The sequence below is a fragment of the Rattus norvegicus genome, chromosome 3 (genome assembly GCF_021556685.1).
Source record: "Rattus norvegicus strain SHRSP/BbbUtx chromosome 3, alternate assembly SHRSP_T2T, whole genome shotgun sequence".
Classification (NCBI taxonomy): domain Eukaryota; kingdom Metazoa; phylum Chordata; class Mammalia; order Rodentia; family Muridae; genus Rattus; species Rattus norvegicus.
The window spans coordinates 140,207,264-140,233,127 of record NC_141536.1 but is presented as its reverse complement, the minus strand read 5'-3'; the positions used below and the strand labels follow the sequence as shown (position 1 = coordinate 140,233,127).

The 25,864-nt window shown below is 45.2% G+C and overlaps 1 protein-coding gene and 1 long non-coding RNA gene across 8 annotated transcripts; one reads left to right on the top strand and one right to left on the bottom strand.

Annotated features, from left to right (window-relative positions):
- Window positions 1-206: 206 nt before the first annotated feature.
- On the top strand, window positions 207-25,380 carry Psmf1 (proteasome inhibitor subunit 1). Of its 7 annotated transcripts, NM_001101005.1 has the most exons (8): window positions 207-390; window positions 3,189-3,332; window positions 8,999-9,151; window positions 10,510-10,592; window positions 14,917-15,102; window positions 22,998-23,051; window positions 24,045-24,203; window positions 24,959-25,380. In NM_001101005.1, the coding sequence occupies exons 2-8, from the start codon at window positions 3,204-3,206 to the stop codon at window positions 25,008-25,010; spliced, it is 816 nt and encodes a 271-aa protein (NP_001094475.1). In that variant the 5' UTR covers window positions 207-390; window positions 3,189-3,203; the 3' UTR covers window positions 25,011-25,380. The 7 variants fall into 7 exon arrangements, with proteins under 7 accessions (NP_001094475.1, XP_087510647.1, XP_087510648.1 ...); XM_087654521.1 differs by lacking the exon at window positions 207-390 and having other exon boundaries at window positions 3,078-3,332; XM_087654522.1 differs by lacking the exon at window positions 207-390 and having other exon boundaries at window positions 3,078-3,332; window positions 8,983-9,151.
- On the bottom strand, window positions 10,721-14,514 carry LOC134486185 (uncharacterized). Its single transcript, XR_015684713.1, has 3 exons — window positions 14,406-14,514; window positions 11,473-11,857; window positions 10,721-10,867 (listed from the first exon to the last, which is right to left on the bottom strand). It is a non-coding gene; the product is annotated as an uncharacterized LOC134486185 (long non-coding RNA).
- Window positions 25,381-25,864: the final 484 nt, after the last annotated feature.

Below are 25,864 nucleotides of genomic sequence, written 5' to 3'. Positions count from 1 at the left end.
ACTCTAGTCAGTCATTTGGTGGATGTAAAGAAAAATACCTCTCGTAGACATCTCTCTGGAGGTCAGCAGCTGAGCTGAAGCGAAAAGAAAAGGATGCTAGTTGGGCTCTTCCTCATTGGTCCCATGGCCTGACCTGTAGATCCTATCTCAACAGTTTCCAAGGGAGCACAGAGCTTGGAATGTACACATTGCTGTCACTTGGCAACCAGGAACTGGTGGCTGCTGCCACCTACCAGTTTTTCCTTTCACCCTATTCCCTAATCAGGCATGGGCCCCTTTCCACCTAGGTAGACTGGGTCTACCGGGGGGCCAGGGAGGCATCTCCCACCTGCTCCCTGTCTCAGCTCCTCCCAGGACTCCCAGGGCAGACCCGGGCCCTTGCTGATGTAGGTAAGTCTACAGAAACACCTGGATAGACCAAGGGAGGCAGAGAATCTTCTTACTTTTTCTCATGGGTGGAAGATGCTGGGGACAGGATGGATGGAACACAGCCAGGCCCTCAGGGGACTTATAGGCTGGTGCAGAAGACAGCTTAGCTCTGTTCTTTCAATGCACTAATGCCTTTTCCAAACTGACTACTGGAACACAGACTTTCTGAGGCACAAATCACCCTTAGCTGAGGTAGGAGGACCCCAGCAAATGTCATGTCCTGCTTGTCCCAGAGGTCACCAGTAAGCACCAGAGTCACTTCCTTTGAATTCTGTAACTCTCTACCCGAGGGCTTTCCATAATTCTAGAAGAAGCTCTTACCCGAGTGAAATACTATCCTAGTTTCCCAGTCCTGAGTTGGGACATCTCTGAGATCTTTTATACGCTCTCCTCACTGTTTGCCAGCAAGTGTGAGTTCCAACTGCTCTCAGAGGCTTATCGGGTACCTCCTTTAGCCCACCCTCCTGCTAGGAGCTCTCAAATAAAGCCACTCAGGCTCCCAACAGGATCTCCTGTAGACTAGGACAGCCTTAACTCATCACCAATCTGAGATGGGCCTTAAGCTCCTTACACCCTGCCTCTTCCTCCCAAGTCCTGGGATTACAGACACAAGCCACCATACATACCTTCAGTACTGACTTTTGGGGGAAGCCACGCTAAGAAAGGGAATAGTGTATAAAAGAAAAGGGAAGTATGAGAGCTGCAAGCCATAATCAATGGTATGCAAAGCCATGTGGAACCAAGGGTAGGGGTGGGAGAACTGGTGGCTTAGGCCTCATTACCAAAAGACAAAACAACAGCAGGAAAAAGAAAGAAAGAATAAAAAAAACCTTAAAACCACTAATAAAGATGACCAAAAGTCCAGCCTGAGTTTTGCTATCATCATGAACCAGCAAGTCTAACCTACTTCAGTGATAAAATTCTCCACCCTACTGGAGCTGATCGCATTCTCTGTTACATGCCTGCCCCCTTGGCATACCACCAGACTCCTCCAGCACGGTGTGGAGCAGTGGCTCTCAACCTTCCAATGCTGCGATCCTTTAATACAGAGTTATGGTGACCCCCCAACCTAAAATTACTTCATTGCTACTTCCTAACTGTAACTGTGCTACTGTTATGAATCATAATATCTAATATGCAGGATGCCTGATATGCAACCCCCAAGGGGCCATGACCTCCAGATTGAGAACGACGAGTGTGGAGAGTAATTAAGGATGAGGAAGAGATAGAGAGGCAGTGTTGATTCTCCAGTTACACAGGGAGAGCTCCATTTCCCACCTTGGTGCCTGCACATGCTATATTCTTTTACGGGAACATTTTTTCTTTATCCTTCCATGAGAGTTCTGTGCAATTGCCATTTCTTTATCCAAGAAACCCTTCCTGATCTTCACTTGACACATATGCTTCCTGTGGGCTTTGCCTAGGCCTCTAAGCACCTCCAAACGACAGATTTCATACTGGCTTGCTTTTTGTCTATTGAAAAAAAAAACACTACAAAGTTCCATCATGGCAAGACCGATGGCTTGTTCGCCTAGGCATGAGGGCTGAGAGAAGTCAAGGCCATTGGAGCCAGGCGATCAGAGAATGAAAGGACACTTGGAGGTGATATCAGAAAGGCACAGGGCCTATAAGAGAGTGGCAGACCTAGAGTAACCTTCTCCTTTGTGGTGGGAACTCTGGGTGGCTTGGGCCTAAGGAACATGGTCTTCCCTGTGTTTTAACAGAATCTCTCTGGTTGTAGGGTGCAAATAGGGCAGCCAAGCAAGGCTGATGCCAGGCAACCAAACAAAAAATGACAAAGGTTTGGGTCATGGTACCAACTAACAAGTGAAAATTTATTTGACTACAAAAAAAAAAGTATTGGACTTCAAGAAACTTGGAGAAACATCTGCTGGTTAAAAAAAAAAATCTTGATGGAGATCGAGGAACAAGTGGTTGACATTTGGCAATTAGCAGGTGTGGTCAAAAGCTGTGTTTTCTTGGGTGAAATCATTTCAACTCTCTCTCTCTCTCTCTCTCTGATCTTTTTGTCACTTGCAAGATGAGGGTAAGTAATAAGATATACCCCATGAATTTGTTGAGAGGAGCGTGAAGATTTTGGCACAGGAGTTAGCATGCAATCAACATACATATAAATGCTATCCTAGAAACGCAATGACCAGTTCCGAGGAGCATCTCTATTGCTCATTGGCTGATTGTGACACGATTTCCAAATCTACGTAGTGGTATAGCACTGTCATCAACACCAACTGTATAAGATTGGATCTGGAGAGTTCAATAAATGCATTAAAGTTTAGAATGCAGAATAAAGTGCTACCAGGCAAGCACTGAAGGCATGCTAATAAATTACTATGAAAACATCTAAGACAGATTGCCTAAATTCCTCCCTGGCCTAGTACACACTCCACTTCGCAGATGAGAAGTCTACTGTAGATGGCAGCAGTCGGCCTCTCCCCAGGACCAACAGCCTGGCACTCAGCAATCCATCTGCTGTAGGCAGATAGGCTTTGAGAAGCTACGTCTTACCCACGCGCTTCCTAGCGGAACCCTCTAGTTCGCGGAGGTGTTTCCAGCCCGGAGAGTCCACAAATCAGCAGCTATTTCCGGTGCGAGTTTCTGCGTTTCCGCGTTTCCGCGCAGGTGCAGACAGAGCCGAAAGCGAAGGCAACATTCAGAGGCGTCACCGCTGTTTGCAGTCCCGCTTCTTTTAGGCAGAACGGCTTGCTGCACAGTCCCCTCCTCTTCTTCCTTTCCCATAGAAGCCGCAAACATCCATGGCGGGCTTGGAGGTTCTCTTCGCGTCGGCCGCGCCGGCCATGACCTGCCCACAGGACGCACTCGTCTGCTTCTTGCACTGGGAAGTGGTGACAAACGGCTACTATGGCTTGGGCACCGGCGACCAGGTACGCTGCGGAGCCAGCCTGGGTAGAGGGGAATCTGAAACCAGAGTCTAAAGCCAGGGCCCGAGGCTTCTGACGCCGCACTTTTGCGCCCATGACGCTGGTGCCAACAACTGGCACAGCGTGTGTGTAAACTTGAGAACGGAAAGGTGTCCAGACACAGCTAAGCAGTCGCTTAGGCCCTGTTGTGTGGATTTGACCGAGACAGGCTAGTAGCTTCCTCAGGGTCCTCATCCACCCGATTTCTCCAAATCATCTTTATCACACGCTCATGCCATGGAATACTCAGTGCTACACACCCAACTCTAGTCACCTGGATCCAAGCACAAGTGTGGCAGTGAACTTTGACCCACTCAGCCATATTCTAGGACCCCTTCCTCACCACTCAGCATGATGGATCAGCCACAGCCCACTCACTGCCCATTCACAGTCTACAGGCCTAGAAACAGAACCTAGGTAGCACTTAACCTAGTAACTACACACGTAAACCTTGACTGTGAGCGTCTTCCCCTAGCTGTCGTCACCAGAATCCCGTCTACTCTCTCATCTCCAGATTCGGCCTCTTGGCCAATGATGCTTTGCTGACACCTCCTTAGTATCACTATTTCTCTGCCCTAGCAGTCTCCATTTCTCTGCTCCTTCCTCACAACCCTCACCCTCCATGTGTGCCTGTAGGTTTTGGGGTGAACTGGCCTTGGTTTCCTTTCTGCCCTTTCATTTACTATCTGCTCCATCAGAGGAAATATCCTCCTAGCCACAATCCCCACATACAAACATTTGGGGACTCAGGACTCTGAGCCTGCCCCACTGTCACTGTCTTGGCACACATAACTCAGACCAATTCTGAAAAGAAGGCTCCCCTCACCCCTTGGATTTTGTGGTGAGATTTTAATCTTCCTCTCATTTCTAGCTGCATCAATTCCCAAACCCCTAAATATTTTTAGCTTCTTAGATATCTGTCTGTCTTAGGACATTGTCTCTCCTTACACAGCTTTATGGACACACTTTGAACACCCTGAGTATTTAACCAGGCATGGCCCTGCTGGGTTCCATTCATGTCTGTCCTATATAACTAGGAACTCAGACCACTCAGCCCCCTTTCACCCTTAACCCCCACCAGAAGGAATCAATACATAAACATTTTTACTGATTTCTCTCCTCTCCCCTTCCCCATCTTCTCTTCTTCCGTACCTCAAGTAGTTCCTCAGGATGCAAGATCCAGACATCTTTGGGAGGGCCTAGGAGCCTGGGGAATGGGACTTTTAGAAAGCACTGTCTGCTGACCAGCTGTCTACCTCAGTGCTAACTCCAGCTTGCCCCTAGAGAGGACAGTGTTTGGGTTTCATACTAGAATGCTTTGTTTGTTTCTTATTGCCCATTCTCCCAAAGTCCTTTCAGGGCTCAAGTTGCCTTTACCCTCCACTCTGCTGACGGGTATGTCTTTTCAGGGTAGAAGAAAAAAAAAATTAATCAATTAAAAATTGAGAGACTATTAACTGTTAACTTATCTTTAGAGAATTTTATTTTCCAGAGGGTATTTGTGTTGTCTTTAGCTGCCTCCTGCCACCCACCTTCTGTGGGTAGTAAGAGAGAAACAAAGCATGCACTTGACTCTGTAATACCAACTCAGCAGTTAGAGAGCTGTGCTGCCCACTTTTTCTTTGCTTTTGTCTCTAGTGCTACAGAGCTGGGCTTGTAATATTTGATTTCAAGAACAAGTTTGTTGACTCGAACAAAGATCAGGCATTGATTGGTCTCCTTGTGGAGAAGGCCATAGGTACGAGTTAGAAAATTTGACTTTGTGTTGTGGGAGTCTGTAGATTATAAAGAGAAAATGAGCTGTTTTTGAGTGCAGTTTTGGTTGGTTGGTTGGTTGCGTTCTAGCCCAGAGGCACTGGAGTGAGCTCAGTGGTCATTAAAAAGTGTTTCTAGCCTCAGGATTTGCCTAAGAATTACCTTTACCTTCTTAGGGCCAGTCTGTCTGGGAAGGATCTCCAGCCTGACCTGCTCTGTCCTCTCAGGCCTTCGAGTTTTCATCTGAGGGAGTTAAATGATGCTTTGGTTACCTGCCAAGCATAGCCTTCTGGGACACTTGATATTTTATCTCAAGGTGCAGAGGGCAGCCACATGATGTGTTGGGCCTGTCTGGATGAAGCATCAGTCTTACCATAGTGAGGCAACAGCTTTATCTGTTGTTACCTGACCCCAGCAGTTCTCTCTTGCTCTGTCGAGAAGGTGTTGATGTGGGGAGCAGAAGAGGTTGTCTGTAAGCCAAGAGAGCCTGCTAGTAGGGTCAATGCTGTCCATATAGGACAGGAGAAAGTAAAGTCAAAGGTCTTGACAGAACATGGGTAAGGTCTGCCAGCCTTGTCTTAAACACCCGGAAGTAACCCTTGAAGTCCACACCACAGTAGCACATTACCCAGCAAGGCAAGAGGGTTTCTCAGGGCTGTGGCTAGTTTCAGTTTTGTTTTCTCCTTACTCTCCTGACTTTGCTTGAAGCCCAGTTTCCTTGTCACCTAGCCAAGTTTGATGGGACTCCTCTGCCAAAGGATTTCCAAGTACCAGGGGTGGCCTTCCCTTGCATTTGCTGTGTAAAGTCCTTCCTGTGTGGACCTTTGTCAGTGTTCTCCATCTCTAGCCTCACTCCTTCCCATCCCACCATGTTCTCATGAGCACAGCTTCTGGTCATGCTATTCTGTGTTGACAATGTAACGTGTGCTTTTTCATCAACGGTATTGGTCCGTAAACTTTTCCCAACTCCTCCCTCTCCCCCTGTAAATTCCCACTTCATGTACCCCACTCATAACCCACAGAGTCCAGTTGGTGCTTCCTGACAGAATATTGCTTATCTTGGTGACTTGCTCTTAGGAAGGTGGTGTTCATGAGTGCTATGTGCATGGTGTGCCCAGAGGAGAGTGTTTCATAGAATTACTCCTCTTCTCCTGGCCCTTGATTGCCAGTGGACACTCAGGCACACACACTTGCGTGCACACACACACACACACACGCGCGCACACACACACACACACACACACACACACACGAATACTTTAATTAGATCTAGTGTGTTCCTTCTGACTGCAGTGTAATAAGCCAGTGTCAACTTAGTATGCATTTTACCTCTGCTTCGACTGTTTAAGCCCAGGCTGGGATGAAGGTGGACACTGCTTCTCAGGCTCCCATGTATCTCCACAGCTTCCTTCTAGGCGGACATTTGAGTCCTGGCTTATATGGTCACCTAAAAGTACTAAGTACTGCTAGATGGTATCCCAAAGGGACTGTGTAAGTTCAAATTCCCGGAAGTACTGTCTGAAGGTTCACACATGCCCAGTCAGACTCACAGTCCTAGGCTGGTGTAGCCTTCATCTCACTATTTCAGCTGCCCTTGGTAGCTGGTACATTTGGAAGGCCAAACAACGTTTATATGGTTAGCTGCGCTTTCTGTTGCTTGTTTTCCAAGCCTTCCCTATGTCTGGTTATTAATTCTTGTCATTTGTGGTTCCTTTTCGCTGAAGTGTCATGGCTGAACAGAAGCTCTAAGTTATGGGTAGCCTCACAAGTGGCATTCTGTTTCTTTTAGTGGTCCTGCTTAAGAACTTTATTCCCTACCTGAAAGTCACTGCTTGTTTTTACTGTGAATTGTGAAGTACTCTCATACTTTAATGTTTGAAAGGGAATGTCTTTGTTGCTTGGGGGTTTTTTTTGTGGGTGGGGGGGGACTTTGAACACAAGCTAGAGTTACATGGGAAGAGGAGTCTCATTTGAGAAAATGCCTCCATAAGATTGACCATGAGATAGGTAAATCTGTAAGCCATTTTCTTGACGAATGATTGCTGAGGGAAAGATGGCCCAGCTCACTGGTTAGTTGGTCCTGGGTGGGGTGAGTATGAAAGCAACCTGAGCAAGCCAGCAAGCAGTTCCTCCATAGCTTCTGCTTCAGTCCCTGCCCCAGGTTCCTGCCTTGACTTCCTTCTATGATACATGATGGTATAGAAAAATCAATAATGAAGTAAATAAAAATGAACCCTTTCCTCCCCAAGTTGCTTTTAGTTATGGTGTTTTAATCACAGCAATAGAAGTTATAACTAAGACAAGGAAATCTTAGAATTATGAAATAGGAAAATAAAGGAGACACAGATACATTTTACAGCCCACCGGCTTGGCAGAGACAAACGAGAAGGTAATAGCAATCCTGCAGGCTGCGTGTAGCACCAGAAGATTGCATATTGCAAGGTGAGAGTGCCCGTCAGTATCTGGTACACAGTTTGCTTTTATCTTATGAAAGTTCTTCCTCTGGGCATACCACATGTGTGCCAGATGTGTACAACAATATGGTCATAGCAGCATTGTTTATAACCTCTAATGAACTTCTAATGTCTGTCAGCCAGTGAAATTGTAAATCCTAGCATATTCTGTTGTGCAGCCCAGTATAGTTGTGCCTGTGGATCAGATACAGACAACTGATCACCTTCCCAAAACAACACTGGATAAAAAGGGCAAGGGTTGGGCCAAGAAGATGGCTGAGTCGGTGAAGTGCCTACCCTGAAAGCATGAGTACCTGAGTTTTTGTTCCTAGCGCCTATATCAAAGCCAGGTGTGGTGTTGAGTAGAGGAAGAGGCACTTCCCTGGAGCTCACTGGCCAGCCTTCTGAGTCACTTAGTTCCAGGTTCATTGAGAGACCGTGTTTCAGACAATAAGGTGGAAAGCAACTGAATTCAAAAGCATTAGAATAGATGGGTGGGTGGGTGGATGGATAGTTTATATTATATTTGAATATATATTTAGCTTATTTAATGTGTATCAGTGTTTTGTCTGCATGTATGTCTGTGTGTCTTATGCCTGTCTGGTACCCACTAAGGCCAGAAGAGGGCACCAGATCCCGTAGGACAAGTTACAGATGGTTGAAAGCCTCCATGTGGGTACTGGGCGTCAAAATGGTTACTCTGGAATAGAGTATCCAGGCTGAGCTTTGTGTACAGTGATGTAATGTGAAGGAAACGAAAACATGATACAAATACAAAAGTCACACACACACACACACACAATGCAGAATATTGGTTGTGCATAGGCTTTAGTGGTAATGCGTATTGACTGATGACACTGAACTTCTATGCTGCTGAAGGCTACATAAGGACCTATTTTACAACTTGTAAATCTTGTTTGTGTGCTCCATTTGGGGTTTACGATCACGATTTTTATCAAACCGCCTCAATTGTTGGAGTCTTTTAGGATCTGTGCTTTTAGTCATTTGTGATGCCATTACAGATAGCCCAAGGTGTGAATTGTGGGAAATACTGCTTTTAATTCCACACTGGCCTTATTCTTGTTAGGATGACAGAGTAGAGAGAGTAGAAAAGCCAGGGCTGTTAGTTATTTTAGCTTTGGGTGGCTCTGGGACCTAGGTCCTCTTACACGGTAGGACACTCTACTACTTAGCTTTAGTCCCAGCCCAAGGCCTTAGCTTCTCGGCAGGTTCTTCCTGTGTTGTCCTCAAAGCAACCACACAGCTGAGTAAGACTGGTCGTTCCCAGACCTCTAACTAGCTGTGTATCCCTGGACACGTCTGTGGTGTGAGGGACGGGATGAGGTCTGGGCAATATGGTCCTTTGTAGTTTTGGGTTCTGAGGCCAAGCTCTTCCTATTCTTAAGCCTGGTGTCTTCTCAGCCAGACCCCAATGATAAGAAGTCAGAACTACTGCCGGCTGAGTGGAACAGCAATAAAGAACTGTATGCCCTCCGGTATGAGTCTAAGGACGGTGCCAGAAAACTCCTTCTGAAAGCTGTGTCTGTGGAGAACGGCATGATCATCAATGTGCTGGTGAGTCTGACCCGGGTTCTGCTCATGGTGTGGGGTTGAGATGCCTGTTTAGAAACTCATTTTAACAGTGAATTCAGAAATGTCCCCAAAGTTTTTACCTAGCAATCCCACCTTGGGCATTTTCTCCTGAGGTGAGAAACCATAGTGTATGTATGTAGGAGAGCTTTGTGCTCAAAGGTGTTCATTGCCTCTACTATACCAAAAAGGAACTTCCTGTCCACAGCAGCACTCACTGGCAGCACAGGAGGTAAAGGCTACTGTAGTTAGCCCCAGCATCTCTTTTATCTTCGTAAGTAAGAAGTTGTACTGTCTGGGCCCTTTACAGTCCATGAATCCTGCTCTGGAGCTGACACCTCCAATACATTGTACACGTGTATATACCTTCTGCCGTCATTCCTTTAGCCTGCCCCTCCTCTTGCGCACGCGCACGCGCACGTGTGTGTGTGTGTGTGTGTGTGTGTGTGTGTGTGTATGTGTGTGTGTGTGTGTATATGCTCTTGCATGAGCGTTCAGCCCTGACTATCCACCTTACCTGCCAGAAAAGTCTAAATGATAGCTTTCTTTCTATTTTCCATTTGGTACCTACCATGTCTTGTGTTTGTGTACTTACCTGTGCTCTGCTCTAATGCTCGTATTCTCCCCTGAACTGTGAACACACGGAAGTAAATGACTTTCTTTCTGTTCCATTTTGTCTTGGTTGCATGTGCTTACAAAGTGTCTGACTGCATTATTTGTACTTGACTTTTCCATTCAACATGTGTGAAGGTTACTTCACTGGCCTTTTCTTTATTGGTGAACATATAATTCTTTTCTAAGAACTGGGTTCTTAGTCACAAACAATTCCTTTAGGTTAATTTAAGCGGATTAAAAGAATGGAAATAGCTCATTAAGGTAGATTCAAAGTTACACATCTCCCCAGGGCTGGAGAGATGGCTCAGTGGTTAAGAGCACTGACTGCTCTTCCAGAGGTCCTGAGTTCAATTCCCAGCAACCACATGGTGGCTCACAACCATCTGTAATGAGATCTGATGTCCTCTTCTAGTGTGTCTGAAGACAATGATATACTCACATAAAAATAAATAAATCTTTAAAAACAAAAACAAAAGCAGTACCCCAAACCCTAGAAACCACTGTTGCTTGCCCTCTTGAGGTTGGGTGTTGATTAGTACTCAGTCTACAGTGCTCCATGTTCCCTTCCTGAGCAAGATGCCTGCCCTTAGTTGGGCCTGTTTCTGTGCTGCTCCAGATTATGGTTATGTATGCACTGGGTACCACAGTTCGTTGCCCAGCTTCCCTTGTTACCAATAAACTGGGAAATAAATATACCCGTCTCTCATTTTCTGTTTTCACTCTTCTAGGAGCATGGCACACAGCAGGTGGCAGACTTGACTCTGAACTTAGATGACTATATTGATGCAGAAGACCTGAGTGATTTCCACAGGTACTTCTAAAGGGCGTCTTTCCACGAGAAAAGGCAGAGGGACTCAGTAGCAAAAATAAGGAATGGTATCAAAGTGCCCGCATAACCAAGTATGGGCGAGAGAAGTACTTGCCGTAGACACAGCCAGTTCTCAGTTCTCTTTTTCTTTACTATCTGCTGTTTGAAGACTGTACTCATGGAAAATGTCTCAGGAAGTAAAATCTTGCATTTAAGAGTCCACAGATGCGGGGTTGGGGATTTAGCTCAGTGGTAGGCCCTGGGTTCAGTCCCCAGCTCTGAAAAAAAGAAAAAAGAAGAAAAAAAAAAAAGAGTCCACAGATGCTACAGTGGCTACAGACTTAGGACTAGGCTAACTGCTTCAGTCAAGAATAAGGTCCGTCGGGGCCAGCACGTGGCTCAGTGGGCAAAGCTGCTGATAGAGGTGCCTGTGCACAGGCATGACAACCTGAGTTCTGTCCCAAAGTCCCCAGACAGCAGGAGAGACCATGACTGCAGATTTGTTTTCTGATCTCCACACCCTGCACATGTGTGTGTGACACTTTAAATGAAAGTTTGCTTACATCAAGTACATCTTCATTCCACTCCCAGCTTTTTTTTTCAGAACCGAAATTTAGTTTCCACCTGCTCACTGTTCCCACTGTTGTGTGGCACCAGGGAGGTGCCTGAGTTACAAGCCATGTACCTACACATATCACCTCCATGTTGGGGTTACTCTTAGTGTTTGTACAGTGCGCAAGTTTGGGCATACATACAGTGGCATATACAGCGCGTCAGTGTCTTAGGGCACTGATTTACACTGTAAGCATCCTTGTGTTCTGTTTGTCCCCTCCCCCACTGTCCCCGAGAAGCATTGATCCTGTTGTTGTCTCCGTAGTTTTACCTCTTCCAGAATGCCTCGGCTGGAAAAGGAGTCCATGCAGACTGTCTTCCGAAATGGCTGTGCAGCTCTGCCCTCCTGCTGTCCGCAAAAAGGAGAGCTTCTGCGGCCCACACCCATGTCAGCATTTGGCACTGTGATAGTGGCTTCACATTGTTTTAAGTGTAGCCCTCTAGAGGCGGGTGTGGTCATCTTTCTTGGGCTTATTCTCTGTGTAGTTCAGGTCCTTTGCTCAGGTTTAACTTAGGTTGTCCCCTGCTCACTCAGTGTCATGAGTTCATTGTGTACTTTGGGTAGCAGTCCTTCACTGGTCACTTCTCCGTGTGTTCTCTCCCTATTTGTGGAGACATTCTTCTGACTTCTGCTTATAAAGTTTGAAATTTGTAACCTATAGAAGAGAGACAGTTTGCAAAAATACACAATGGATACCCATTTAGCCATTACCCAGATTAGCGAATTTTTAACACTTTGTTTCTTTTGCTCAATTTTCTTTTCTTTTTTTTTTTTTTTTTGGAGCTGGGGACCGAACCCAGGGCCTTGCACTTGCTAGGCAAGCGCTCTACCACTGAGCTAAATCCCCAACCGCTCAATTTTCTTAAATTGTTTTATATTCTTGAACTATCTGAGGATTACTTACAGACTATTTGCTTTGTTTTCTAAATTCTGCAGCATGGAACAACTGTGTGTGTTGGGGTGGATGGGAGGGAGAGGAGGAGGGAGGGAGGGAGGGAGGGAGGGAGGGAGGGAGGGAGGGAAGGAGGGAGGGAGGGAGGACCTCTGGCGTAAATCCTCACTTATGACGGCTCTCTGCTGTTTCACGGCTGTGTACACCGAGCTGGCTGGTCTACAAGCTTCAAGGATTCCTCTTCTTTTGTTTCCTGTTTGGCTATAGGGTCACTAGGATTGCAGGTGCATGCTGCTGTGCCTGGCTTTATAGGTTCTAGGGTCCTCACACTTGAGTAGCGAGTGCTTTTTTCTTTTTCTAATACCCTCGCCTAAGCTATCTCCTTAGACTAACAATTTCATAAGAATATCATCTTTCTTAACTTTAAAACACTTGGGAATGTAGCGTCAGTGTGCATGTAATAAGCAGTCCGCATTCTGATTTCCACAGCTATCCAACAGTGGTCTTCAGACCTGAGCTTTTATTTTAGTTTTTTTTCCCATTGCATTAATTTTTATGTCTTTTTAATTAGCGTGGTTCCTAGACATTTTTTCATTTTCTTATTTTTTTAAAACTTGAAGAGTGTGTGTGTGTGTGTCTGTCTGTCTGTCTGTCTGTCTATCTTGCTAAGTACGGCAGGATCTCTCAACCTCCCTGGCAATTTGTTCTTCATTTCTAGAATTTTTTTCACTTTAAACATTTTATATAAACAGAATATGTAATCTTGGGCGTGGCATTTAAATTGTAGGGCACTCTAACTTTTTGTTCCTCTCATTTACTCTATGTTGTGTGCTTTTTATTTCTCTGTGGGGAACCCCAGAGTGCCGTGGTAAATTCCTGTTTGGCTTAGTTTGGATGTTACTTACATCCACTATAGTTAGGCATGCACCCACTTCTCTGCATCTTGGCTTAGTGCTTTATTTTATATCATTTGTTGACTGTGCAGTGATCTCACTGGGATCATTAATTTGCATTTCCCTACTAGTGAATGAAGTTTAGAGGTGTTTTGTCTTGTTGATGCAGGATTTCCTTGGAAATTCGTCATAGGCAAAAAGTTTCATTCCTCACCTTTTAATCACTATGATTTTCTTCTTTTCCCTTTTTACAGTGCCTGTAGCTTCAGGCATTGTGTTAAATAAGAATTGCAGAGAGCTTCCTTGCCATGTTCCCACAGTTAGTGGTAGAGGATTCAGTTTCCACCATTGTATACATTGTTAGCTATGGGCATATAGCAGGCGCTCCTTAGTAAGCTGAGGACATGTTCCTATATTCTTAGTTGTTAGTGCTGTTTTTATCATAAGTGCATTTATCATATTGTTTTGTGCTTTATCCATTGGTATAATTTTCTGATGTTTATTTCCTATTTCTTAGAACAGTGGGAGACATTGATTTGTGAATATTAAACTAGCCTTGCTTACCTAGAGTAAATTCTATTTGGTTATACTGTATGATTTGAAAATATTTTAAGGTCAATTTTAATATTTTTGAGAGGTTTTTGTTTTGAGTTGGTAAAATTCTGGTCTGTAATTTTTTGTTAAGTTTGTCTAATTTGATACCAGACTAGCACTGGCTTCCTGAGACAATTTGAAAGTACTCCCACCTGTGCTTCTGAAAGTGACTATTTTTTTTCACAGTGAAAGTAAAGTTTTGTATCTAGGCTTTACTATATTTATGTCTTGAGATGTGTCTTTGGAGGCAGGCCATATATTAGTTACTTTTTAAAATGCCATGACCAAGGCAACTTACAGAGTTGTTTATTTGGGCTCATGGTTCCAGAGGGCTAAGGGTCTGTCCTGGAGAGGAAGCATGACTTACACGTGCAGGCTGGAGCAGGATGCCGAGGGCTTACATACTGAACCACAAGCAGGAATCCAAGAGAATAAACTGAGAATGATGCATGCTTTTGAAATCCACCCAAGTGACACACTTCCTCCTGCAGGGCCACATCTCCTAAACCCACCCCAACACTGCTACCATGGGAACCAAATATTCAAAGGCAGAGACCATGGGGGGACATCTCATTCAGACCAGTACAGTGTGGGTTCAGCCTTTTCCTCTTTGATCCCTGCATTCTCTGGAAATGCTTGAGTTCCACAAGTTCAGAGACTTTTGTTTTGAGCTCTGATGTGGTTTCATATGGTCAGGGAGCACATGCTAGGACTTCAGGTATGGAGTTTGCTCTCTGGACTAGGACTTGGTTCATTTTAAAACTGCCAGGTTTTGGAGCCCCAGAGTTCTGCCCACTTGCTGCTGCCTAATCTGGCCACCGCACCTCAGCTGTAGCTCATGATGCTTATTTCTCTTGGCGAGAAGGGATGCCTGGTAGGGGCATCCTTCCCAGGATCTGGCCGAACTGAGCCTCAGACCCTACCTCCAGCGCAGGACCAGGAACTTGGCTCATCCTCCCACAGAGCCTTTTCTTCCATGACCCTTCCCGTGACATGTGATGAACACATAATGACGCTGAGGGAGGAGTGGCATGGAGACAGAGGAGCAGCCAGTCCAGGCTGTTCCCCTACCCTCACCTCTTTCTGATGGGGTGGTAAATGAGGAGGGGCAACTCAGATGCCTAAGAAACTTAGGCCCAAATCTCGGAGACAGCGTCAGGCTGTTGCCCCCCTCACCCAGGTCCGCCGGACGGCCCGTTCCCACCATAGTAATCAGGCCAATCGCAGGGCCAAGACTTCTCAGGGCCGTCGTCGCCGCCCATGCCATCATCAGAATACTGTATGTGAGATTCCTAGCCAACTGCAGGAAGCTGAATTCTTGTCTGAATTCTGCAGGACCTATAAGAATAGTGAGGAGCTTCGGTCTCGGATCAGATCTGGAATTATCACACCTATCCATGAGCAGTGGGAGAAGGTTCGTTTAAGCAGTCCTCCTCGGGAGTTCCCACCTGCCACTGCCAGAGAGGTGGACCCACTCCGGATTTCCTCACACCATCCTCATACTAGCCGGCAGCCTACTTGGTAAGTATGGAGCCCCCATTGGTCAGCCCATGAGTTCATGGTAGGATCTCACTGTCCATCCCATCCTACTGTTGACCCTTCCCTGGTCTCCAAGTGTCTTCAGCAGACTTGTTGAAAGTGTTAGTGTGTAGAGGTAAAAAAATAGAAATGTGAAAAGATCAGTGAGTTCTGGTGTTACTAAGTTACTCTGACTACCAGCATCCTAAGCTGCCTGACCTTTCTCCGTCTCACATAGCCCTTCTGTGTGCAGGGATTAGAGGCTGCTGCCCAGGGAAATCAGAGTTACTCTGTGTGGAGCTGTGAGCCAGACTTTTGGGGGAATGCATAGGGACAGAACACCATCCGGGAGAAGACGCAGTCCCAGTGTCTTCTCCGTTTCACTGCATTTTGTTGTATGCCATCACCTCTGACAGCTTTAGAAGATGGCCAGAGTAGCTGCTGAATGAATGAATGATGTCTGAGGTCTTTGCAGATTAGGGTTAGCAGCAGCAGTCCTGGAGAATTCTACTCTGATGAAGGAGACAAAGACCAAGGAACTGGTCCAGCGTGTCCTAGTCTGGACAACAATATAGTTAAGACTGGGGTCGGCACTGTACTAGGGAAGCGTCCACTGTGTGAATACAGTATAATACAATAGAATACAATAGAAGCATTCAGTGTCAGCTACCATTGGCTTGTTATGTTGGCTAGGAGTTGTATAGTTTTGGTTAGTTGACATAGGTAATCAATTAAATTCTTTAATAATTGGCAAGTCAGTTTAGTAAAATCTTTTAAAATATTGGCTCCTATAGAGCAAATGAAGAACAACCAAAAGTACTTTCGGAACTGCTTGTGCTGTGAAGCCTGCGTATTCATGGAAGGGGACAGGCAGTGCGGCCTGCCTAAGGCCACTAGCCACTAATAAAGAAGCAGAGGCAAGGTTGGGGTCCAGGTACCTTCATTCCCACCAAGTGCTCTAGCCATGGTCTCAGTATGCTTGCAAGATTTAAGACTAATGGCTGGACAGTTACCAAAGTGGGTGATCTTTAGACCCGAAGCAGATGACTCCCATCATAGTTGTAAACAGTGCTAGGAGTCTCTGCCCCTTCACACATGGCACAGACATGTGTCTCACCTGTCACCTCCCACACCTTCATTTACTGCCTGGAAACCACCCCTCTGTCTTCACACATGGGTCTGTTTTCTGAAGTGTGGAGTGGCCTGTCTGGAGCTTGTCAGGGATGTTGGATCTATTCAGCTAAGAGTATCAAACTGGAGAGGTCAGTCTGCTGTAATGGAGAATGCCAGGTGGAAGGGACTTCCATCTCCTGAATACTCTGGATTCCTAAAAGCTGTCCCTACTTAATTCTGTATCTGTATGTGTGCACACGCATCTAAGAAGAAGAAATTATGAAGACGACAACTACATTCCTTTCCCCTCCTTCCTCCCTCTTTGTTTATTGGTCTTTTCATTCTAACCCACTTATGTTAGCTCCATCTGTCTGCAAATAGTCAGGAAATTGTCTGCCTCACATTAGGTCCATTGTTTTGAAAACAAATTTTCCTATGCTTATCCAGCTTCCCGAAAAGTAAAGCTTTAGTATAAAGCCCTTATTTAGGTCATTCTAAATTTATTTTTGATCCTTAACAATCTGTCTTTACATGGGATTTTTACAGTTTGTGTTCTGCATCTTCTTAAGTCGTTTATTAAAATGTTACATGTCTCTTTTAGTACTTGCTGGTTTCTTTCTCCAGTGCGCTCTGACGTTCCTGACCTGTGCGTGCAGTATCTCCGGCATGGCAGGCCTTGAGTGACAGTGCCCATAAATACTCCTCATCCAATTCTGTACCTACCTGTGCACACACACACTCAAAAGAAATTAACACATTCATAAGAAGGTACCTTGATATCCTTTCCTCTCTGTGTATTTGCTCCCCACCCCCTTTTTCTCTTTCTAGTGCCAAAGATGGGACCAAAGACCTTATACATGCTAATATGTGCTGTACGGCTGAGCTGCACTCAGTGGACTCTTATTTCTGCTTGTGTATTCCATCATTAAGTGATGTGGATTTTGTTGAAGGTGGCACAGATTTTGGGGAAAAAGAGTCATAGTGTTGAAGCTCTAGTTGGCAGTGGGGCCTAAGAATGAGGTAGATTAAAGTCTCATGCAATAGCCAACTTTATTTAGAGCATCATACGATTTATACTCAGGCTTAAGAAGAATCATGTTAGGTGTTCAGTCACAAGGATAAGTCACATGGCAAAAAGATGTTTTTCCATAGAGGCTTATGAATAACAACAGCTGAGGTAAATTATCTGCTACACCTACACCTGGGAGGAACACAAAACACATTCCAAAACCAATTCTGTGTTTCAGAGAAACCGAGGTCACAAGACTCATGTTCTCTTAGACTTTTCTCACAAGCTCTCAGAATTCTCACACGGCTCCACTTCTGGGCTGCGTTCTGACAGAGCAGGAACCTGTCCGCTGTCCTCTGTAGTTATTCTCTGCTATTGGAATAAGCACTGACTGCAAGTAGTCATTGTCTTTGTGAGATCGTTGCAGTATTGAATCTTCAGCTGCATCAGTGAATTTCGTGTGTCTATGTAAACTGTCAGGGTTCTGAATGGATCTTTTCATCCATTATATTGAAAGATTATTTGAACATTTAGAAAACACTAATTCTGAGATGCATAGATCTGCTAAAAGCTCATAAGTTTTATTTAAAAATATCAAAAATCTCATTCAAAACTTACTAATATCAAAAAAGTAACTTGGATTTTTGTCACATAAATGGTGAATACAAATTTCCAATTTGCTAGTTTTTACTTAAAATTTCATTTTTTGCTGGGCATGGTGGCACATGTCTTTAAACCCAGTAGTTGGGAGGCAAAAGCAGGTGGATCTCTGAGTTTGAGGCTAGCCTGGTCTACAAAGCAAGTTCCAGGACAGCTAGGGTAGTTATGTAGAGAAATCCTGTCTTGAACAAAAACCACCCCCCCAAATATTACAATAATAATAATAATAATAATAATAATAATAAAACTTTTTCATTTTCTGATTGGTAACATATACTGCCTATTGTTTTCCCTGAGTTAATGTGTTTCTTTTGAAAAAGTGTCAAGTATATAGTCCCATCTGAATGGCAACAGTTTGTTATTCTTTCAGGAAAAGATGGTTTTCATTAGAATATCTCTATTCTATTTATAGCTAAAAACAGTCGACACTCTTTCTAGAAGGGCATTGGTACATGTTATCTTCCCCAGTGAATCACATTTGCATATAAAAAGACATACTCAAAGGTAGATATTAGAAAACATCCGTGATTATAGTTAATATACCCAGTAAGTCTCCATTGGGACACACTAATTTTTCCTTTGTGAGAGGATGTTAGTTGAAGATAGCTTCTTGGTTAGGGTTAGGGGATTGTCTCTGTTTTGCCCTTGCTGTGCTGAGAAGACCCTATCAAACGTGAACATGTATGTATGCCCTGCATGCGCTGCCACAGTCTGAATTCACATGTACCCATGTTGGGAAGACACTGTTTCTGTGGTGTCAGCCATGCCCTCTGGCTCTTAAGGTCTTTCTGCTTCATCTTCTGAATAGCTCCCTGAGTCCTGAGGTCAGCCATGCCCTCTGGCTCTTAAAGTCTTTCTGCTTCGTCTTCTGGATAGCTCCCTGAGTCCCGAGGTCAGCTATTTAGTGAAGATGCCCACTTAACACTGAGTATCCCAACACCTCTCGCTCTGAGCACTGTCCAGTGCTGCCTCTGCTTAGTTCCCATCGATGACTGCAAGAAGTGGCTTCCCTGAGCAAGGCACTAATCTAGAGATGGAGCCAGATGTCCTTGTAGGTCATGTTATTGCTTTGTACCTTTAACGAAACAATCATTTATTTGGGTTTCTGTGGGCCCTTGGCTATTAGTCTCAGGTTCTTGGCCACCCAACGGTGTCAGGCATGGGTCCTGTCTTGCAGAGTGGGCCTGAAGTCCAGTCAGAAAATGGTTGGTTACTCCCACATTTGTGCCACCATTGCACTGGTAAATCCTATTAATTTTGGGGGTTTTATTTTGCTTTGTTTTATTTTTTGTTGTTCATTTTTTGTTTTTGTTTTTCTTAGAACCAGAGAATCTTGAATACATTGATTTTTTTTTTAAATCCAGGGATAGAAAATTTAGTTCAATAATATTCTTATATCTACTATTGGCTCATTCTACATATTCTGTACAACATACTCCATGTGTTTACCCTCTCAGATCTGTCATTTTACAGATAAGGAAATAGATTAATATACAGTTCTTCATAACCAAGAAGAAACAGAACGTTTGTGTTATAGTAAAGTAGGATATTGAATGCCGCTTATCGAACTCTATGTAACAGGTAGTAAACACTATCCTTTAATCTGTATGGCAACCCTCAGAAATAGATACTCTTGTCTATATTTTGTGGAAGAAAATCCTGGGCTTAGGGATTTCATGGCTTACCCTAGGTCATACAGATGTTAAATGGTGAAACTACGGTTTGAACTCGAGTCTCACTGAAAAGGCTTTGCTTTTTCTATCCTTAAGTTACTCTCTGACATCATATGTCAGGCACTGGACTAGGGCTCTGGCAATGTTTGATGAGATATGTCCCAGTCGTTAAGCAGTTTCCAGCTGATGAAGACTAATTGTACCTTTCACTCTTACCATGTGTCTTTAAAACAATGACAGAAGTCTGCCTGAGGTACACTGAGCAAAGAGAGCAGAAGGTGGTTCTTTGGCTATCATTTAAAAGTGTATGAACTGGAGAGGTGGCTCAGTGGTTAAGAGCACTTAGTGCACTTATACAGGGCCTGGGTTTAATTCCTGGCATCTACATAGTGGCTCACAGCCATCCATAACTTCAGCTCCAGGGGATCCAGTGTTCTCTTCTGACTTTCGTGGGCACTAGGCACATATATGCACCTATATATATGCAATTCATACACATTAGCTATTAAATTAACCTATATACTTTTTTAAAAGATGAGTGCAAACTTGATGCTATTCAAAGTGATTAGTTTTTATGGTCAAGGAAAAAGTAGAGCTAATGAAACTGTGAATCCTCTTGGGTGAGAGTGGCCTCTGCTAGTGCTAGCTCGTGTAGGAAGAAGAGGTATGTGTGAAGTACACAGCAGTGGACAGTGTGTGCCTCAGCTGGATTTGATTCTGAGATCATGGGGGTCATCTAAAGGTCGTAATCCCTTTAACTACTGATTTTTTTCACCCTTAATTATCAAATAAGAGAAAAGGGGGTAGGCACTATTATTTCCTGGTAGAAAAGTAGGGCACAAAGGTGACCCAGAGTAGAACAGCTCATGCGTGTTGGGGTGTGGTTCAGCCCTTTTGTGTTCTTCTTTTTGACATGTGTATCAGCAACCGTTTCAGAAGGGATGACAATGGTCTGGATTGCTCCAAGAACAAAGCGTGGTTACTACAGGAGCATGGGCTGTACACATCTACTACACTGAAGAAACCTTCTGCCTGTCTCCTACTTCAGTAACTGCTAACTTTTATCCCCTCAGGAAGGGAGGGGTCCTGTGTTCATGCTTTGAACATGAGCATGTGGTTCTCAACCTTTGGGTTGCTACCTCTTTGATCCTTTCACAGGGTCACATATCAGATATCCTGCATATTGGACATTTACATTACAATTCATAACTGTAGCAATATTAGTTAGGAACTTGCAATGAAATAGTTTTATGGTTAGGGTCACTACAACATGAGGAACTGTATTAAAGGACCATAGCATTTGGAAGGTTGAAAACCACTCCTCTTGAACTCCGCCTCCTCTGTGAAGGAATGTTGGTGACCTGGAGCTTGTGGGAATCTTTTTGAGTAACAGTAGCTTCTGAGAGTTCAAATGGGCCACAGCCATATCACGCCAAAGGACAGTAAGAGACGGACATGGGCATCTAAGCAGGAAATCCGGGAGGGGTGACGGTTTCTGGTGGAGTGTGTGGAGCTGAGATGCTCATTCGGAAGGGGGCTTAACTGGGAATAGAACCCAAGGACGATGCCAGGGATGATACACGTGTGTTTCTAGTTTAATCACTACTGTCTACTGTTGAAGCCATTCCTGTCAGCAAGTCCTTTCTTGTCCTGAAGCATGGTTTACCATCATTGTGCCTTCTTGGCTGTTGCTGGTAGACTTAAGAGCTTAAAAGTTGGAGATGCCCAGGCAGTGGTGGCACATGCCTTTAATCCTAGCACTCAAGCAGGCAGATCTCTGTATATTTAATGCAAGCCTGGTCTACAGAGCAAGTTCCAGGACGGCCAGGACTACACAGAGAAACCCTGTCTTGAAAACCAATCAATCAATGAAAGATGTGGATGCAGAGAATTTGTGACAGGTCCCTGCCAGTCTGTTATAAAATCTTTTACTCCAAGTCCAGAACACAGATACAACTCTGACGGCTGGCCCTGAGCTGTACAAAGTGATTGTGAGTGTGTGTGTGTGTGTGTGTGTGTGTGTGTGTGTGTGTGTGTGCCCTAAAATTTAGCCATAGGGAGCAGTGAGCAGTATGATGGCCCCTGTGATGCATTTTAAAGGTGTTCCCAGGTCTCGCAGAGTGAGTTCTTAAAAAGTGTGTTTGCCTTGTAGTAAGGCTGTGGAGTACCTACCAGATAGCCCTGACGGCCTGAATATACGTTATTGGGATGGGCCTTGAACTCTCCCTCCTCCTGGCAGTTTTGAGTGTACGAGTTGTTTATCAGGCCCCTCTTTTGTTCTGTTTTTGTTTTTCCTCCTCCCCCACTGGTTGGGAGAGAAGAATGGAAATTTTGGTTCCTTGGGAACTTTTATTTATATTCCTTACTCATTCTCATTTTGGCTCTGGAGCTTTGGCATTCTCAAAGAACTCAATCTTTTAGAGGGAAAGGGGAAATACTAGAGACTGCAGAGGTTTATGGCCAATGGCCGTCCAGCAGGCTGTGCTGCAAAGAGACACAGTAGACAGTGGGATTGAAAGTCTGCCAGAGCTGTGATAAATAGGTTGAGGAGCATGTGCCGCACTGGGGTTCCCACGCTTCTATCTTGTTCACCTGAGGAGCTCTTACACTTTAGCTGCCAGATTTTGGTTTCGAAGTAATATTTCACATATCCAAGTTCTTGAATCTTACATAAAATATAAGAATTTTAGTAAAGTATGAATACAATAGAATATATCTGGAGATTATTTAATAATGTATCTTTATTCAGACTCTGCCCTTTATTGTTTTAACTTTTTAAAGATTAATTTCTTTGTTTTTGGTGCCTGTGTGATTGTGTATGTACCTCATGCGTGCAGGCAGCCATAGAAGCCAGAAGAAGATGTCAAATCCCCTGGAATTGGAGTTACAGGTGGTTGTGAGCCATCTGATTTGGTCCTAGAAACTAAATATATGTCTTCTACAACAGCAATATGCTCTCGTAACTGCTGAGCCATCTCTGTTGCCTCAGTTTTAACTTTTAATTCTTCATTTTATGTATATATGGGTATTTGGGCTGCATGTATGTATACCATGTATGACATGCCCATGGAGGCCAGACAAGGGCACCATATATTCTGGAACTGGAGTTATGGGTCGTTGTGAACCATGATGCAATGCTGGGAATTGAACCCAGGTTTTTTAGGAAAGTAGTCAGTGCTCTTAACCACTGAGCCGTCCCTCAAGCCCTCACATCCACCCAGTTTTACCTTCTGCTCAGCTCTTCATGTTATTTGCAGTTTAATGTGATCAGTGTTAATCTCTGCTAAGGACCACTGTCAGGTATTCTGTATATTGTGATCTTTTGATCAAGTGTCTTCCTTCTCTGGGGTTCGGTGTGTCTCTGCTGCATCAGCTTCAAGCCCCTGGGAGCATAGGTGCCTGGCTGCTCTGGGAATTGTGGTAATTGTCCTTGTTTGTTTCAGGCGTGATCCCCTGAGCCCATTTGCTGTCGGGGGAGAAGACCTAGACCCCTTTGGGTGAGTATTTCTGGGGAGGCAGCAGCAGTATGCCTTGCTCCGTGGCTTGCAGCCAGCTCATCCCATTTTAGAACTTTCGTCAGCCTCCCTCTGGAGTGAAGGAGGCCGTTGCTGAGGAATCATTGCTGCTTTCTATGCTCTGCCATACCTAGAGCAGCTCAGAGACAGAACCTGGGACCCTCCTCTCTCCAAAGGAGGCTCTCAGCCTTCCTGGATGAGAGTCACAGGATGCAGAAGGAACAACCACACAGTAGGCAGGCCACAGGCTGTGTAGAGTGGTGGCTCAGGCTCTGTGGTGCTGACCTCACTCCACAGAGGGAGTAGTCTCTGACTCTCATCCTGTGCCCAGCAAAGGTTCTGTTCTCTGAGTGAGTCAGAGGAGGTTTAGCTCCTGCTGAAGAGTAACCCCGCTTTTAGCCTCTCAGTTTTAGATCATAGGACTCACTGAACTCTACAGAGAGGCTCAGACAGTGACCTCAGCATGTAAGGAACATTAGCCTATTCATCCCAGCTTGAGTGCATGAAGTCAGGTCCCTGGAACTCAGTGAGGGACAGAGAATGTCAGGAGCCAGGCTTGGGCAAACCACAGGCAGTCAGCAGCTGTGCTGAGGTCCTTAAGGAAAGAGCAAACCCTCATTGTGGTCATGATGCTATTACTCCTAGACTAAGGATACTCTACAGAGCTGGAGAGTTCTATATTGATTCTGACCAATTCTAGCTCCACTACTTGACCGCTTGATCTTACTATGTGTAAGACATGGCAGAGATCTCTGTCCTGTGGACTCATGAAATCCTTACAGAGCTTTCTGTGCTGCTACAGGCCCTTTGGCTTCAGCTGTATCCTTGCTCACTTCTGACTTGATCTCATGTGTCTTCCCAGACCTTCTAGAGTAGTCATCCTGGTCAGTTTTAATTCACTGTACACTTGTCTCTCTTCTTCAAGGGCAGTGAGTCCCTGTAACATCTGCTTACCCAGCTTCCTTCCTGTCTCAGGTGTCAGAGAGGTGGCATGATTGTGGATCCCCTGAGATCCGGCTTCCCAAGAGCACTTATTGACCCATCCTCAGGCCTCCCAAACCGGCTTCCTCCTGGTGCTGTGCCTCCAGGAGCTCGCTTTGACCCCTTTGGACCCATTGGGACCAGTCCATCTGGGTAGGTATTCATTCAGGTTTGCTGAGAGGTGGGACTTGATGGCAGCTCAGCTTAGCTCTGTTCAGCATTGCAGCCTCAAATATCTGACTCCAGGCACTGAGTTCCCACTGCTGCCTCCCTGGAGGCCTTCTAGGAGTTCTCTTCACCTTCTTCCCTTGGTCTCTTAGTTGCAGTTATTAATGCTTTGATGGAACTCCATGAACAAAAAGGATCTTGGGAGGAAAGAATGTATTTGTCTTATACTTCCACATGATGGTTTATCATTAAAACCAGGCCTGGAACTCAAAGAGAGCAAGAACTTGAAGACAGGAGCTGGTGCAGAGGCCATGGTTTGCTAGCTTGTTTTCCATGGCTTGCTCAGCCTGCTTTCTTACAGAACCCACCAGCCCCGGGGTTGGCCCTACTCACACTGGGCCTGGCTCTCCCCATGAATCACTAAGTAAGGAATACTCTACAGGCTTGCCTACAGTCTGATCTGTAGAGGCATTTTCTCTCAATCAACGTTCCCCCCTCTCAGATGACTACAATTTGTATCAACTTATCCAGCACACTGGTGACCCTGTAAGGAGGATGCAGGGGAAGAGATGCTTACGTCAATCGTCCTTTTATAGAGGAGAAGGACAAGGCCAGGAGACTGGGTGTTGAGCCGTAGTAAGCTTTAGTTCCAGGCCCTTAATCTCCATGTCACTCTGTGGGCATGTTTCCTGTGGACTCAGCCTCATCCTCCAATTCACTAGCCCCTCTTTACATTGCAGACCTAATCCTGACCATCTTCCCCCACCGGGCTACGATGACATGTACCTGTGAAGGCCTCAAGAATGTAACATCTCAGCCTCCCTTTCACTCTCCAGGAGCTACCACCATTGGCCCCATCAGCGTCCGTGTTCTTGTGGGCTTGGGGCAGAGGTCTCTGCCCATGTGTTTGCAGACCTGCTGGGGTTGTATCCCCAACCCTTACCAGAGCCGAGGTGCCTGCTGCAGCACCCCACCAAGCTGCATATAGGTCCCAAGGAGAAACTAGTGTATCTCAATCACCAGCTCCTCCCACTTCCAAGGAAGACTCCGGCAACATAAACCCTCCACCCGATGCAGTCGCGGTCACAGCGCTATAAGAACAGAATGCATTTTGGATGTTATTATTAAGAACCAAATGTCAATACAGAATTCATGTTGCCGATCTTCCACTCTCTTTTTTATGATAACGCACACACTCTTTTAAGAGTTTGATAACTTCATATGACTACAGGATTCCTACCGGGCCCATTCTTCTCAAGCAACCCCCTTTCACAAGTTACTCTTGCTCCTAACATCACTAAGATGAGCCCCAGCCAGGCTTTCTGAGTGGAAGTGTGACTAGAGCCCTATGAGCCATGAGGATGATTTCACCAAAGTAGGCACACTAGGAAAACTGCCGTCTCCTCCCAAGGGTGTTCTCAACCAGTTGCTCCTGTCTGCACAGCCCGTTGACTGTCTCCATGGGCTGCTGTGGCCTGTAAGTAGAGGAATAAACAGAACAGACCTGTAGGCTAATCTCATTCTCTACCCAATAGTGACCCTAAAGGAGTCCTTTGTCTTAGGAGCCTGGTAGCTACCTGTGAAGTCAGGTGCCTTCACTGGAGCTTTGTAATATGTCTATATGGAATGGCTCTGGGGACTAGAGA

Bases quoted from the DNA above. Each gene is read 5' to 3' on its own strand.
- Psmf1 (NM_001101005.1), top strand. From the start codon at position 3,204: ATGGCGGGCTTGGAGGTTCTCTTCGCGTCGGCCGCGCCGGCCATGACC. The intron at 9,152-10,509 runs GTGAGTCTGACC...TCACTCTTCTAG, and splicing joins GCATGATCATCAATGTGCTG to GAGCATGGCACACAGCAGGT. The intron at 10,593-14,916 runs GTACTTCTAAAG...TGAATTCTGCAG, and splicing joins GACCTGAGTGATTTCCACAG to GACCTATAAGAATAGTGAGG.